The 17,887-nt window shown below is 43.1% G+C and overlaps 1 protein-coding gene across 1 annotated transcript in view; it reads left to right on the top strand.

Annotated features, from left to right (window-relative positions):
• The window catches only part of MAPK12 (mitogen-activated protein kinase 12), a 183,800-nt gene that overhangs the window by 21,175 nt on the left and 144,738 nt on the right, over window positions 1-17,887 (top strand). The window contains exon 2 of the mRNA XM_056573755.1: window positions 11,994-12,123. Coding sequence (XP_056429730.1) covers window positions 11,994-12,123 — 130 coding nt within the window. The remainder of the gene's footprint in view (window positions 1-11,993; window positions 12,124-17,887) is intronic.

The following is a 17,887-nucleotide window of genomic DNA, read 5'->3' as shown; positions in this document are numbered from 1 at the left end:
TAATCCCCCCAGTCTTCCATATAGCTGTATTCCCTCCTAGCCATACCAAAGCCCCCTCAAGCCCACACCAGCTTTCCATTTCCATTGTTCCTCATCCCATTTCAGTTATATGGGGCTGTGCTCATTTTCTTCTACACCACTCACTACTGTCCACTAACATCCACTTGGGCAATATGCTAGCTCAAGATTTTATCCATAACCTACATTAGAAGCCCATTATTAATAGTTTTATCAAACACACTCATATGCCACAAGCTGGGAGCTGTTACATCTCCTCAAGTATGTGCTAGCTGTGCCCGACACTGTCACATTAAATCGCTACATGCGCTAGCCGTCTTTCCCGGTGGTTCCGGTACCTCAGCAAGGCCGTGTGCATGACCGGAAGTGACATCCTCTACTGAGTTGCACAGCTGAAGTGGCGGTGCCCGTGTATATAATGGAGCGCCGGCACTTCTCACCCACAGCTCGCCCACAGTAATCCCAGCAAGGACGACATACTAGTAAGTACTGAGCCCTTTTCTTTCCTCATGCAGCCTGCATACCTTTTAAAGGGGTACTCCGCCCCTAGACATCTTATCCCCTATCCAAAGGATAGAGGACAAGATGTCAGATAGCCGCTGCGGCACCCTGCTATCATTACTGCACAGAGCGAGTTCGCTCTGTGCGTAATGACGGGCGATACAGGGGACGGAGAAGTGTGACGTCATGGCTCCGCCCCTTGTGACATCACAGCCCACCCCCTTAATGCAAGTCTATGGCAGGGGCGTGACGACCGCCACGCCCCCTCCCATAGACTTGTATTGAGGGGGCGGACTGTGATGTCACGAGGGGCGGAGCCGTGACTTAACGATGCTCTGGCCCCTGTATTGCCCGTCATTACGTGCAGAGCGAACTCGCTCTGTGCAGCAATAGCGCGGTGCCGCAGCGGCGATCCCGGGGGTCCCCAGCAGCGGCACCGCGGGATCCTTTGGATAGGGGATAAGATGTCTAGGGGCGGAGTACCCCTTTAAAAGGTATACAGGCTGCATGAGGAAAGAAAAGGGCTCAGTACTTACTATTATGTCGTCCTTGCTGGGATTACTGTGGGCGAGCTGTGGGTGAGAAGTGCCGGCGCTCCATTATATACACGGGCACCGCCACTTCAGCTGTGCGACTCGGGTCTAGGGGCGGAGTACCCCTTTAAGATACCTGTTCCCTGTTTCAGCAAACCCTACGCCCTGTCTAAACTGCCCGTTGGCTTGCCTCTGTTCCCGGCATTTACACACCCCTCAGACCCTCCTCCATGCTCTCACACGGACACCTGCAGGACTAATTATTCCCAGTGGTGGTGCAGTCTGCTCACTGCACCTCTGGGACACAGGCTGTACCATTAATCTATGGCTCATACTCTGTATCACTAATTTACATATCGTCCACCATGACAGCCCACATGAGAGATGGTCCCATAGGACCTAATAGGAACAGGAAACAGAAGAGGGTTAAAAGCCCCTCCCCCCGGCACATTCCCCAGTGTTTTCCTGTTCCTATTAGGTCCAGGACAGAGGGAGCCTCATGGGGCTCCTATTTTTTGGGTTAAACTTTTATATTTTATTTTTGTTTTTAATTTTTTCCCTGGGCTAGGGGACCGGGGCTATTGCTGCTTCCCTCTCCTATGAAAGCCCTATGGTCGCGGGGGTCCTCTTTCCCCTGCCTCCGGGAGTACGGGTTACGGCGCTCCTGAGTGGGTTAATGTACCTGTACAGGAGGGGAGGCCTCCTTTCTTTACTGCGGCCTCCCCTCGTCTGGTCCCGGGATCCCTGTGCTTCGAGCGCAGGCTTCCCACATCTCTGGGGCCGCATATCGCTGGTGGTTACCGGAGCTCTGTATGTGCAGCGGGCGTGCTGTAGCAGAGTTCCGGTGGCACTTCCTGGCTGGCTGCGTCCTTGTGAAGCAGCTTGCGTGGTCCCCCGGGAACCGGGCAAGAAACTTTGGTTCCGGGCAGTACGGAGATGCAGCGTACCGGAAGTGACGTAACGGGGTGCCAAAATTCAAACTGCAGAGCATAAAGGTAGGGAACCAGCGTCTCCACTGTGTCTGTGCTGTGTTTCTATTCTAACCATGGACTCTCATGCTTCCTCCAGAGCTGATTCTGCGGAGCAGCCTGTTCCTTTGGTCTCTGTAAGTAATATCTTTCCTGCTTATGGATATAGAGCTGCAAAGATGTTTCCTCTTTTACTTAGTGGGTCCCTTTTCTCTTTCAGGGAGACAAGGAACCCTCTCAGAAACCTAAAAAGATGTGCCTAGCTAAAATTCCAGAGAAAGGAAAATCCTTATGTAAAAAATGGTATTTCAAAAGTGGTACAAGAGAAAAAGTTGGGATCTTCTGAGGATTTGAGGTCGCTTATACGCCAAGAAATTCAGACTTCTTTAGCGAATTTTAATCCTCTTCAAAATCCTGGTGTTTCTGAAACGCCATCTGGTTCTCATTTAATGGCTCCTTTGGATGTTAAAGGGGTACTCCGCCCCTAGACATCTTATCCCCTATCCAAAGGACTTGCATTAAGGGGACGGGCCGTGATGTCATGAGGGGCGGAGCCATGACGTCACGCTGCTCCGGCCCCTGTTATCGCCCGTCATTACGCACAGAGCAAACTTGCTCTGTGCAGTAATGATGGCGGGGTGCCGCAGCGGCGATCCCCGGGGTCCCCAGCAGCGGGACCGCGGTGATCTAACATCTTATCCCCTATCCTTTTGGATAGGGGATAAGATGCCAGTGCGGAGTACCCCTTTAATGCTTATCCAAAATTACCGTCTGCCTCCTCTCATGCAATTGGTACTGCCGCCTTTCTTCCACCTAGTAACTACCCCGTAGTTCCATCTCAATATGCTCCTTCTCCTGCTAAAAGAGCAAAAATTATGGATATATCTGATTCAGAGGAGGATGATCTTGTCTCCAGATCAGATATTGAAGGGGTGGAAGAGGGCGTAGTGTCTTCTGTTCCTCCTAAGGAAAATGTAAAATATTTTTTCTCAGCAGAGGATACTCATATTTTGGTCAAGGCAGTCAGAGGTGTGATGGGGTTAGAAGAGGTTGATAAAACTACGTCCATCCAGGATCAAATGTTTGGCGGGTTAAAACCGGCAATAAAAATTGTTTTTCCTATCCATGAAAATCTGAAAAGTCTGATTCTGGAGGAATGGCAGGACCCTGAAAGGAAATTACAAATTTCGAGGGAAATAAAAAATAGATTGCCTTTTGAGGGAAAAGACATCGAATTATGGAATGACATTCCAAAAATAGACTGCCAATTATCAAGTGGTAAAGAAAACATCTCTTCCTTTTGAAGATGCCAAGTCAAAGACCCCATGGATCGAAAAATGGATGGTCTATTACAAAAAACCTGGCAAGCATCTACCGCCATTTTGAACCCGAACATAGCAGCTACTAGTGTAGCTAGAGCTCTTTTTATCTGTCTTTCTCAGTTAGAAGAACACATTGAGAATAAAACGCCTAGAGAGGACTTATTGGCTTCTGTACCCATGTTAAAAATGGCGGCAGGTTTTTTGGCAGATGCTTCGGCTGAATCTGTGAGAATGGCGGCTAAGTCCGCTGCCTTATCAAATTCATCCAGAAGAGCTTTATGGCTAAAATTTTGGAAAGGGGATCCAACTTCCAAGAATAAACTTTGTGCCATACCTTGTATTGGGCCTTTTTGGAAGATATTTTAGGAAAGGCTGCGGATGATAACGTTTTTCCAGAAGAGAAAGCTAAAAAACCTGCAAAAACTTTTTTTTGTCCCCAAGGAAGGTCAAATTATAGAGGGAAAGGAGAAACGGGTAGGTGGAGCTACCCCAAAGGAGGAAAAGGTAAAGATTTCCCCCTCAATCCCTCTCAACCTGCCAAAAAGCAATGACTGCTGGTTAATGGGAGGAAGACTCAAGCATTTTGTACCTGTAACAACAAACGCTTGGATCCTAAACCTGTTGTCGGTAGGATACAAGATAGAGTTTTCCTCCCTCCCACCTCAAAATTTTTTCGTCTCAAATCAACCTTCCGCTCTCCTACAAGAGAGAATGCTGGATGGGGTAAGAAATCTGCTGCATTTGGGAGCTATCACTCAAGTTCCGACATCGGAGAGGAATCGGGTCCACCCTCTTTCTGATCCCGAAGCCCAATGGGTCGTTCAGAACGATTAATAAATCTAAAATATCTGAACAAATTCATTTCCTACAAAAGATTCAAAATTGAATCAATAAAAACAGCGATTCCCATGATTGCTCCCAGTGCAGTAATGATTACCTTAGACCTCAAAGATGCGTACTACCATGTACCTATTCACCCGGAGCATCAGAAGTATCTCCGGTTTGCGGTCAAGATAGGGGATCAAATCTTCCAATACCAATTTGTGTCTCTTCCTTTCGGAATCTCATCAGCTCCGAGATTATTCACAAAGATAATGGTGGAAGTAGTAGCACATCTTCGTCTACAAAATATAATTTTGATCCCTTATTTAGACGACCTGCTGATGACAGCCTCCTCAAAACATCTCCTATCTCAATTGGATCTGGTAATACAACATCTCCAGAACTTGGGGTGGATTATCAATCTAGAAAAATCGGATCTTTTTCCATCCCACAGAAAGATCTTTTTAGGCATGCTGAGAAGCAATGTCAGTGTTGGGTTCTATGACCTCCACGATTCCTGCGGTCAAAAGGGCTCAATTCCACTCAAGACAGCTTCAGGCTCAGACTCTTTCTGTATGGAACAGATCTCAACTGACGCTAGACAAAAAATTCACATTAACCCCCGGGGTAGTGAGGTCTCTAAATTGGTGGTTGGTAGTCACAAACCTAAAGAAAGGGGTCCCTTGGCTGTCAGATCCAGTCCTTGTGACTACAGATGCAAGTGCCTGGGAATGGGGTGCTCATGTACAGGGACAGTACTTCCAAGGTCGCTGGCCTCCTCATCTAAACAAGTTTTCCTCAAATTACAAGGAACTAAGAGCTGTGTTGGAGACCCTTGTGTCAGCCAAAACTCTCCTTCTCAATCAAGATATAAAAATTTACTCAGACAATTCAACAACAGTAGCTTTTCTGCAACATCAGGGGGCACATGGCACAAAGCTCTTCAAGCTATTGCGGCCAGAATCCTTGCTTGGTCAGAAAGAAATGTCTCCTCCATTACGGCCGTTAATCTGAAGGGATCCTGCAATCAGATAGCGGACTTTCTAAGTCGGAGGACCCTGGATCCAGGGGAATGGTCCCTAAATCCTTCTGTGTTCCATCTACTGGTTCCCAAGTGGGGTCAACCCTCTATAGATCTGTTTGCCTCCCATCAGAGCACCAAGACCATTCAGTTTTACTCACTAAATCCGTGAGAAAGGCCGCTTGCGGTAGACGCATTAGCTCAAAATTGGAAATTTCCTCTCTCCTATGCCTTTCCTCCTTTTCCTCTGATTGCAAGAACTCTAGCGAAGATCCGAGACAGCAATTTAAAAGTGATTTTTGTGGCCCCATACTGGCCAAAGAGGGGGTGGTTTTGTCTGTTGAAAAGTCTAGCGATAGAACCCCCCTTCCCTCTACCTCTAGTGGAAGACCTTCTGTCTCAGGGCCCAGTATTTCATCAGGGTCTACAGAACCTACATCTTACGGCCTGGATTTTGAAGAATCAAATTTGAGGAAACCAGGTCTGTCTCAAAAAGTCATTTTTACATTATTGAAGAGTAGGAAACCCTCTACTTCAAAAATATACCTAAAAATCTGGAAGAAATTTCTATCCTGGAGTAAACAAATTGATTAAGACTCCAATCCGTACACCCTCTTGGAACCTTTAACTTTGGTACTATCTGCTCTCACTGCTCACCCCTTTGAACCTCTAGATCAGTGTTCTATAAAATTTGTCACTCTAAAACTAGCTTTTCTCATAGCTATTACTTCTGCTAGAAGAGTTGGAGCAATTCAAGCCCTCTCAATCAATGAACCATACATGTCCATATCTAATGACAAAGTAACCCTCAGATTAGATCCTTCTTTTCTCCCTAAAGTGGTTACTGATTTCCACCGGTTTCAGGAAATTTTTCTTCCTTTTTGTAATAATTCAAGAAATCCACAGGAAGAGAAATTTCACATGTTAGATGTTAGAAGATGTCTTCTCTATTATTTGGATGTCACAAGTCTTTGGAGGAAAGACTCTAATCTTCTTTTGCAGTTCCAAGGTCCGAATAAGGGTAGGAAAGCTTCCAAAAGTACTATAGCCCGGTGGATCAAGAGTGCCATTGTTGAGGTGTATAAAGTTAGTGGGGAACAAGTCCCTGACGGTCTGAAAGCTCATTCTACTAGAGCAATGTCAACATCCTGGGCGGAACGATCTGCTGCCTCAATAGATCAGATTTGTAGGGCAGCTACGTGGTCAAATCCCCATACATTTTTTAAACATTATAGGCTCGACTTATCAGTCTCATGATTTGGCCTTCGGTAGAAAGGTTCTGTCCCTCCCTAATGATGTTTATTTGGTATTTCTCATGTGGGCTGTCATGGTGGACGATATGTAAAGATAGAATTATTTACTTACCGATAATTCGGTTTTCTTGAGTCCTGTTACCAGTAAGTAAATAATTCTATCTATCTCACACACATTGGTGCTGCCACCAAACTCTACTGCCATTATATGATTGTATATTACTGGTGCTGGTATAGTACTGGTGTTGGTATATTACTGGTACTGCCACCAACTCGACTGCCATTATATGATTTTATATTATCCAAACGCATTCAAGTCTGCTGCTACATATGTTTTTTTTTTATGCCAATATATAGCTGAATATATTCTGAAATTTCCTTTGGCCTTGATTTTAGACATTGTTTTCATTTACTTTTATCTATATGTTTTTTCTGTAATTCTATTTGTGGACTTGAAGAAGGCGCGAGTGTTTTGACTTTGACTTCTTTTTTTGAATAAAAGTTAGTCCTGTGCATTTGCTGGCTCATGTCTTTGTTTTATTTGATTCTCATCGGCATACAGTAGCGCTCACCCACAAAAAAAAAAAAATATTTTTTTTGTACTCTTTGCATTGCCTTTGTCATCTGTCTCCCTCGGGAACACGGAAACACTGGGTGAGACCAGCAGACTGTCCAATTCAATGTCTTGCATACCCACTGACCACACGACATAGGTCACACTGATCTTTCTGTACAACAACTAAAGGTCAGTACGACACCTTGGGTGTTGGTGGTGGGCAATTGCATCATCCACTTCTTTTCCTAAAAATACTACACTAGGGAGCGCCCTGTTGTTTTTCTCCTCACTTTTTTTTTTCCTCCAAGTGTAAAATTAGTGAGAGTTAGACTTCTGGGACTCCTATCATTTGAATGGGGGGTCCCATGTTCCTTGTTTAAATGGAGTAGTTGGTGGACATACAGCTGTTGCTGCATTCTACTATACTAGACTGATGAAAATAGCTTAGTGATGTACTTTAGCTATTTTCGTCAGGGTCGTAGTACAAATGAAATCCAGTGTGAATGCCTAGTACTTGGGACCCCTATTCTCCTCACCTATCCTGCATATAGGTCATTAGAGTTATTTGTAGGAAACCCCCTTTTAAATGGATTCATTTTTTGTTTTTTTTACAGAGTTATTGAACATTTTGCTTAGTTGCTTTTGCTTCTCAATTTTTTCTAGTTTGTATTCAACTTTGTATGTTGTAGAAGTCCAAGAGTCTTCCCAGATTGGTGCAGAGAGACACAGTTGATGCTGGGTGGTACAGTTGCTGAGGCAACTGTACGAGGCTCAGCAAGTTCTGTGCACAAGCCCCTTTCTGATGACCAGGACTTGTGCACAGAATTTGCTGAGCATTGTACTTTTGCCTTGGCAACTGTGTTTCCCAATATCAGCTGTCTCTCTCCACAACGATCTTTGCAGAATGTGCAGTAGAGCAGCATTGGACTTAAACGTTAATGTTGGGGTAGTTACAGTGATTCCTTATTCAGAAGCTCCTTTTTTTGGTCCTTAGGGACAGTAAGGAAAGGACAATTAAAGATTTGGGGCATATGGGTAAAAAAAATAGTAGTCTGCGAAACGATGCTATGAACGACCATGAATTTTGGAATGAATGGAATGAATTTTATTTTTTAGCCTTGTTTTTTTTCTTCCATGAATGGTGTTCTTGCCAACTTAAACTTATTTGACTGTGTAAGAAATATAAATGACCATGCCTTCCTGTGTGTAACTTAGGACCCTATCTGTATTATCGGGCTGGCACAACAACAAGCAAACAGCTAATTGTGGCATACATATTACGCATGAGTTGCAGGTGAGCTGAAAATGACTGCTTGAAGTAATAGGACAGTAGAGCATATGCAGATCGCACTGCCAGATGGCTTGCCTAGCATGAACCTCTCCTATTCAGTGCTTGTCTTTCAATGGCAGCCATGTACAGTGCTCCAGTTTCTCCATTTAGAAATATAGCTAGTGTCCGCAATGTAAATAAAAATTCAAAAGTGTGACTTTGACAGTGTGAGTTTATCCCCCGGCCACTGAGGTTTTCTAAAACTGGTGATGCAGCATGGAAGATGTAACCAACATCTGATTTAACATAAATAAATTAAATAAATGATTAAAGGGGTACTCCACTGCCCTGCTTTCGGAGCTATGCTCACCAGCGTCCGGAAGTTTATTGTTCTGACCGCTGTGTGCGGGCTTTCGTGTTCAGGGCCACCCCTCGTGATGTCACCCGGGGCGGCCCTGAACACGGTAGCCCGCACACAGCATTCGGAACAATAAACTTCCGGATGCTGGGGAGCGGAGTACCCCTTTTAAAGTGTACGTGTCATAAAAAAAAGTGATATGTTACTCGGTACCTAATCCTGATCATGTACATATCATTTTTGTGTCTAGGACCTATATATTCTTAACAAATAGAATTTATATGTTGCTCACTTGCTTTGTGTTCTTGCCTTGTGGAGGGGGCTTGTCCGTCTCTCTCTCACTGTGGTGACTCATCTGCTCGGAGTCTGGGAGCAGCCTGGCAGTCTGCAAATCACTGCACAGTAGTTTTTATGCATACATTTTCTATCTGTTCCTAGTAAAGCTGGATGCTAATCAACATAGCTGTCACTATGTGTGTCATTCAGCTTTTACAGACTCTTGGATGTCTGATCAGCTTCTTTGTCATTCAGGAATCTGAGAAAGCTTTGACTGTTCATGCATGCTGGGAGTTGTGGTTTTGCATTGCAATAGTTGGAGCTGCAGTGTTTGTAAAGTACGGTGTTAGAGCAGTGTTACCTTTAGCTGTTGCAAAACTACAACTCCCAGCATGCCCACACATCCTTTGTCTGTAGTTTTGCCAGAGCTGGAGGTACACAGCTGGAGAATACGCAGCTCTAAAACAGAGTTTTACAGAGATTGTACCCCCAGTTGCAAAACTACAACTCCCATCATAGGGGTTGTAGTTTAAGAACAGCTGAAGGCTGTAGTGCTGCAGTGGTGATCTCCTATACTGGATACAAACACACTTTATGGCCAGTATCCAGTATGCTGCAAAATACAGAGTAGTCTGTCTGCATAGTGGCGGCTTATTTCCTTTTAGATTTTTTTTGTAAAATTTACATTTTCTTTAAATGTATATTTAGAAAAGTCATCTTATCAGTAGTACTATAAAATATATATTTTTTAAAGCTTTTCATAATGACCGTGCCTCTTTAACCAATTTTTCTAATTTTTCTTACATTTTATTTGCTGTCATCTTATTTGGACATCAGGGCATTGCTGCATGAAAAACTGCATGGCTCCTATCCTAGACTGTTCTGTTAAGTAATTCTCTCTTCTCTTGATATAAATGATGTTTTCTTGTGATCTGTTCACACAAGTGTCATGGATTCTGCCTATAAATTATAAGCACGCTTGACACTGAGAACCTTTTATTTAGGCCTCATTCACACAGTTTGTGGTCTTTATGCTTTGTTTTAATCGCTTCATGTGTTTTCATGCATATTTATTTTTTGTTTCTGACGCACATTCCTGTATGTCTAATTGATCTAATATAATAAGTCATATACTTGTGTAAGCAGAACTTGATCTGGACATGTATAAGTTTCCATTTCCTAACAGTAAAGGCGGAACTTGAAAATTGTGAGGACACATACGGTGTGTTAGAAAATATAGCTTTTAATTTATATAATTAAAACAGCACTGTCGGGGATCCTGTGCTACAGTCTGTTAGAAAGCATAGTATAGAAGGGGAAATGCTGAGCGCAGAAATAGTATTCTTTTCTGTCTTTGGTATTTTCACGCTGCTAGAACTCATAGCGCCTGGAAGTCCTTCTTCCACTTCACACAGCTTGATTAACTGTTCTCCCTGTATACAAACTCATATGGAAAGAGCTGTCAATCACTGTGTGTGGGTGCTAAATTAGGCATGGTGTGTGTGTGGTTTATTTATTTATTTTTTTTTTTTTTGTGTGAAGTATACGCATATCATGAATATACTATAATAATACACTGCTCAAAAAAATAAAGGGAAAACTTAAACAACACAATGTAACTCCAAGTCAATCACACTGTCCACTCAGGAAGCAACTGATTAACAATAAATTTCAAATGCTGTTGTGCAAATGGAACAGACAACAGGTGGAAATTATAGGCAATTAGCAAGACACCCCTAATAAAGGATTGGTTATGCAGATGGTGGCCACAGACCACTTCTCAGTTCCTATGCTTCCTGGCTGATGTTTTGGTCACTTTTGAATTCTAGCGGTGATTTCACTCTAGTGGCAGCATGAGACGGAGTCTACAACCCAGAAAAGTGACTCAGGTAGTGCAGCTCACCCAGGATGGCACATCAGTGCGAGCTGTGGCTAGAATGTTTGCGGTGTCTGTCAGCCTAGCGTCCAGAGCATGGAGGCACTACCAGTAGACATGCCAGTACATCAGGAGACGTGGAGGAGGCCGTATGGTATGAGGGCCCGACGTCCACAGGTGGATGTTGTGCTTACAGCCCAACACCATGCAGGACATTTTGCATTTGCCAGAGAACACCAAGATTGGCAAATGCGCCACTGGTGCCCTGTGCTCTTTACAGATTAAAGCCGGTTCACACTGATCACATATGACAGACGTGACAGAGTCTGGAGAAGCTATGGAGAACATTCTGCTGCCTGCAGCATCCTCCAGCATGACCGTTTTGGCGGTGGGTCAGTAATGGTGTGGGGTGGCATTTCTTTGGGGGGCTGCACAGCCCTCCATGGGCTTCCCAGAGGTAGCCTGACTGCCATTAGGTACCAAGATGAGGTGCTCAGACCCCTTGTGAGACCATATGCTGGTGCAGTTGGCCCTGGGTTCCTCCTAATGCAAGGCAATGCTAGACCTCATGTGGCTGGAGTGTGTCAGCAGTTCCTGAAAGAGGAAGGCATTGATGCTATGGACTGGCCCGCCTGTTCCCCAGATCTGAATCCGATTGAGCACATCTGGGACATCCTGTCTCGCTCCATCCACAAACGCTACGTTGCACCACAGACTGTCCAGGAGTTGGCAGATGCTTTAGTCCAGGTCTGGGAGGACATCCCTCAGGAGACCATGCACCACCTCATCAGGAGCATGCCCAGACGTTGTAGGGAGGTCATATGGGCAGGTGGAGGCCACACACACTACTGAGCCTCATTTTTTATTGTTTTAAGGACATTACATCAAAGTTGGATCAGCCTGTAGTGTGGTTTTCCACTTTGATTTTGAGTGTGACTCTATATCTAGACCTCCATGGGTTGATAAATTTAATTTCCATTGATAATTTATGTGTGATTGTGGTGTCAGTACATTCAACTATGTAAAGATGAAAGGATTTCATACGATTAGTTCGTTCATTCATTCAGATCTAGGATGTGTTATCTTAGTGTTCCCTTTATTTTTTTTGAGCTGTGTATATACTTGTGCAGAAACTGATGTGGAAAAAGAGTGCAATTTTATTCGAATGCTTCCACTGGTTACGTAACCTGTTTTGTAATTGCATGTTTTTATGTTACAGCTCATCTCTTGACAACATAACTGGAACAAAAGTGGCCATCAAGAAGCTTTACCGTCCTTTTCAGTCTGAGCTATTTGCAAAACGAGCATACAGGGAGCTCAGACTTCTGAAGCACATGCAGCATGAGAATGTAAGTATCTAATTAGATGTATTCGGCTGTATACTGGTGTGTCATGCTAAATTATACACTGACAACAAGCATGCCACCAGCTCTGCAGTTTGGAAAGCAGCATACAGAAGTTTTCTGTCTACTAATCTACTCTACTGTGGAAGGAATATATAGGGCACATACTCACTGGAATCTGATCACAAAACCTTACTACTAGCTAATTCGCTGCATATGGTGATTGGTGAGATTGATAACTGCCTTAACCCCTTAAAGGAGTACTCCGGTGCTTACACATCTTATCCCCTATCCAAAGGATAGGGGATAAGATGCCTGATCGTGGGAGTCCCGCAGCTGGGGACGCCCGTGATCATGCACGCGGCACCCCGTTTGTAATCTGTCCCCGGAGCGTGTTCGCTCCGGGTCTGATTACGGTCGACCGCAGGGTCGGCGGCGTGTGACGTCACGCTCCGCCCCTCAATGCAAGCCTACGGGAGGGGGCGTGATAGCTATCACGCCCCCTTCCGTAGGTTTGCATTGAGGGGCGGAGCGTGACGTCACACGGGGGCGGAGGCGTGATGTCACACGCCGCCGGCCCTGCGGTCGACCGTAATCAGACCCGGAGCGAACACATACTGGCCATAAAGGGTGTTGGTATCCAGTATTGGAAATCACCATTGCACCACTACAGCTTTTAGCTGTTCCTAAACTACAACTCTGTAATAATGATGGGAGTTGTAGTTTTGCAACAGTTGGGAATACAATCTTTGTAAAACTCTGATTTAGAGCTGTGTATTCTCCAGCTGTGTGCCTCCAGCTCTAGCAAAACTACAGACAAAGGATGTGTGGGCATGCCGGGAGTTGTAGTTTTGCAACAGCTAAAGGCAACACTGCTCTAACACAGTGCTTTACAAACACTGCAGCTCCAGCTCTCGCAAAACTCCAACTCCCAGCATGCTTGAACAGCGAAAGCTTTCTCTGACTCCTGAAAGAAGCTGATCAGACATTCAGGAGTCTGTAATAGCAGAATGACACACATAATGACAGCTATGTTGGTTAGCATCCAGCTTTACTAGGAACAGATAGAAAATGTATGCATAAAAACTACTGTGACAAATTAGGGAAAAAAATTCTCCCAATAAAACGGTGTCTGTGATGGCGCTCTCCTCCAGAAGATCGGCGTCTCGATTGGGGCAATTAAACGACCAAAATGGAAAATAAAAAATATTTATTTGAAGCATGTAAGTAAAACAACGCATTACGAGGGGCGGGACCCCTCTTCGTCAGGCTTTCTGATTGGAGAATCGAGATGACGTGCCTTATATGTCTGGTAAGCCCGTGTAAAACATATTTAAAAGTTGCATAATACATAACATAAAATCAATATAATACAAAGTCATAAAAAAGGATCATAACCAAATGAGAGAAATATTGTTCTATGTGGCTAAATATGATTTAAACTATTATTTGCTATGTTCAGTGAAGAATCCGTATGTTATTGGATTGCAGTATTCACCGTAGTGATTTATTTGGTAGTTCAGACCAGCGCCGCCTGTGGAGGGCATCCTGTTGTCATATCTATGACCCTCTATTGTTACACAGGTAAAGGTCTGGTCCTAAACGCAATGGGAGACTGTTTTGCAGGAGTCAGATAGTACGAGAAGTAAACACATAGGAAAAAAGAGAGGAGAAATGTTCCTGCTGTGCTTCATGTATATCATACATAGGTCGCTGTGAGGGAAAACCATGAGCGCCTCTAGGAAATACAGGTGTATGAATAAGTTTAAATTAAATTTTTCGGTGGTATATTGTCCTCTTTATGCACAAAGCCAGGAACTTGTTCAATACAACAGATTCAGGCTTTTTTCGGCAGGACGGATCAGCCGCAACCGATCGCGGCCGGCATATTATGTATAGCTCGGCCATGATCACCAGATTTGCACTGGAATAGATAGCAGTAGGCATCTTTCGCATTGTTCTTATAACTTCCATAAGTAGGTGACTTTTGTGGTGGTCAGAATCGAGAGAAAAGGATATTTGCCTGGACATTGCAGGGGAGCGCAAGCTAGGATGGTGGGCAAAGTTAGTGTTCCTGCAGTGCTTCAAGAAGGTGGACTCGCAGGAAGGATAATTGCAATTAGATGCGCATCGGTTCTTTTCTGTTTTTTCTATACATATTGCTTAAAACTACTGTGCAGTGATTTGCAGACTGCCAGGCAGCTCCCAGACTCAGAGCAGATGAGTCACCACAGTGAGGGAGAGAGACAGACACGCCCCCTCCACAAGGCAAGAAGAAAAGGCAAATGAGCAACATGTAAATGCTATTTGTTAGGGATATATAGGTCCTAGACACATACAAATGATATGCACATGATCAGGATTAAGTACTGAGTAACATCACTTTTTTTTTTTTTTGGCACGATGACGGGTACGGTTTAAATGTCTAAAGCGCGTTGGATGATTGTGCAACACAATCAAAGGCTTAGTACTGTATAAAGCCTAATGTAAAGACTACTCTTCCCAGAATGGCAATTACTTCTGTGTAGATTGATCTTGTACAGAATACTGTTTCAAATTTGTGGTAAATCTGTGCTGGTAAAGATTTGTTCTTTGAAATTATTAATTATCATTGTGGAAATATCTCTGAAAAAAATAAAGACCTTGGCTCCTTGCTACAGAGTTGTAGGTTGTTGCTTTTCTGTATTTAACAATAAATAAATAAAAGTCAATGTTGCATCCTGTCTCCATGGAGACACTGACACATGACATCATAGACATAACGTTCTGTAGCATCCAGTAACCTTGAAATAGAATACAGCACAATGAATCGAATTTCTATACAGCAACACTATTCTTTTAAGTTGCCGTTTCGTGACAGTGACTTACTCCTTTTTTTCCCCCTTCTTCATGTTTTTCCATGCACACCATTATGGTAGTTGTGCTCGATAAAGATGGATTCTTGCACACTTTCAGCCTTGCATGGAAGCTTTAGTTTTCATTTTTGATGTTTTTGTAACTCTAAAATATGTCAATGCTCCTGAAACCGAAATTCAGCTTTCATTCCATTAGAGAAAGATTCAAGTTCTCACTTACAACAAAAAACGTGGTCTCAAATGGCTGGAGGTGCTCAACCCCAAATGCGGTTGTGCATTTATACTGGGGGAGCAGATCCTGCCCTTGTAGTCCATGGCTAAGGGCGATCCCCAGCATAAAAATGCATACAATGGAGGATGCCTGCAGCAGACTACAAGTGCCACAATAGAATCCTACACCAGATAAACGGTGTGGATGTGTAACAATTAGAATAATACAATACAGAAATTTAGGTGCACTACTGTGGTAGATGTATACAATGACATTGGCTATCCCTCAACACTGATGTTAAAATTGAGACATTCGCCAGTGTATCCTTATATTAAGGACACACCAGAGCCCGCACACCAACGCCAAGGTTTCTCTGGTGTATCCTTCATATAAGGATACACTGGCGAATGTCTCAATTTTAACATCAGTGTTGAGGGATAGCCAATGTCATTGTATACATCTACCACAGTAGTGCACCCATATTAAGTTCTCACTTACCTCAAGTGTTTTCTTATTCTTACCCTTTTGATAAGTGCCTATTCAAGCTACGTTGGCTGCAATGCCTCACTTGCACTACAACAGCACACACAACTTTTCAGATACTATCCTCTCATGTTTACATGCTGCCCTAAGAGAATACAGCATGTTGTTGGCCTTTAAGGTTAACACTGCTTAGACCAGTGTTTCTCAACCAGGGTGCCTCCAGGTGTTTCAAAACTACAATTCCCAGGCATGCTGGGAGTTGTAATTTTGCAACATCTGGAGGCACCCTGGTTGGGAAACAGTGGCTTAGACAGAGGCACACCCACTCCGCTTATTCTTCTCTCTATAGCAACCCCCCCCCCCTTTGTTTTGCAAGATTTTTTTCTCTTCTGAATAACTGGAAGACTCCCTTACACTTTTTTTTTTTGGTTGCATATCGGCCATCAAAATGTTCCTTTTTCCTAAACTCTTATAGCTCTTTGAAATCCTTCTATTTTAAGTTCCATTAGCAGAGCTCCAGTCACCCCAGGCCGACTTTTTAAACTTTATCTGAAACTGCAAGTACCATAGGATAGTCTAATCAGTGGTGCTGGCTCCTAAGGAATGATGGAGGTTTGTGGTCCCAGACTTGATTTGTTATTATTATTGGGCCACCCACTCGAGACATATATATCTGCATGGGTGTCATACCCGGATTTCACAAAATGGATGCATATTAGGAAACTGTGGTAGGCACCCATCCTTCCTAATTTTCTTCTCTAAAGCTGTTCCCCTTAAGTTAAGCCTTAAAGGGCTACTTTGGTGGAAAACTATTATTATTATATATTTTTTTTAAATCAACTGGTGCCAGAAAGTATGCTCCACAGGAAGTTCTTTTCTTTTTGAATTTCTTTTCTGTCAGACCACAGTGCTCTCTGCTGACATAGTCCTCTATGGGTGCTATAACAGTGTTTAAAAAAAAAAAAAAAGTTAAATGTGATTTTATCCCCTTCCTTAATAAGAGTTTCACCCCCCTTTCCTCATAAAAAATAAAAATAAAACGGTTAATAAAAATAAATGTATGTGGTATCTCCATGTCCGAACTATAAAAATGTATTGTTAATTAAACCACACGGTTGGCGTACACATAAAAAAATGTAAAAGCCCAAACTAGCGTATGTTTGGTCACTTTTTTTTTTTTTGTACCATTAAAAAAATGTATGAAAGACTATCAAAAGTCCCATCTAAACAAAAATGGTACCGATAAAAACTTCAGATCACAGCGCAAAAAATTAGCACTCATACCACCTGTATGCGGAAAAATAAGTTATACTGGTCAGAAGAGGACATATTTTTAAACGTATACATTTTTGTGCATGTAATTATGATTTTTACCAGATGTAAAATAAACTCAAACCTATATAAGTAGGGTATCATTTTAATAAAAAAATAAAAATGCGCATTTTTTTTTTTATTAAAAGTTACAAAAAGTTACAAACTGGCGCTTTTTTTTTATTTTTATTTTTTTCAATTTTGTGCAAAATTGAAAGGGTTATGATTTTTAAAAGGTAAGGAGGCAAAAACTAAAGTGGAAAAAGACTCTGTCCTTAAAGTGTTAAGGACCTATAGCCTTTCGGTTAGAAGTATGGGCCACATGTCGGTTTCCACTCGCTTCCCCTTGCTCTCGTGTGATTTTGATCCTATATAACCCTGTTTTTCTACTTGGCCTACAGTCAAATACAATAGCCAGTTGGTCCTCTCTAAAACTCTTTTGTTAGCTGACATGGTTAACCCCATTACCCTGTAAATTAGGCCTTTCTATTACCTGGTTGACACTATCGCTCTCCCTCGTATGACTGACATATCCACACTGTGCTGCACTCAGTGGGCCTCAGATAACTTTCACTTCCTTTTTAAGTTTCTACCCGGACTCCTTTTGAATTCGTGTCATACTGGCCACTCTATGATGGGTCTTATTTCCTATATTTATCGACTCCTCCTCCTCCTCCTCCTCCTCCTCGCATTCCCTGCTGCAGGACTTATTTGGCATAATTATTTCTTTGGGTCCTCTGGTTTACCATCTTAACCCCTTAAGGACTCAGCCTATTTTGGGCTTAAGGACTCAGACAATTTAATTTTTACGTTTTCATTTTTTCCTCCTTGCCTTCTAAAAATCATAACTCTTTTATATTTTCATCCACAGACTAGTATGAGGGCTTGTTTTTGCGCGACCAGTTGTCCT

The sequence above is a fragment of the Hyla sarda genome, chromosome 4 (genome assembly GCF_029499605.1).
Source record: "Hyla sarda isolate aHylSar1 chromosome 4, aHylSar1.hap1, whole genome shotgun sequence".
Taxonomy (NCBI): Eukaryota; Metazoa; Chordata; class Amphibia; order Anura; family Hylidae; genus Hyla; species Hyla sarda.
This window is presented reverse-complemented; position numbering and strand designations above follow the sequence as displayed.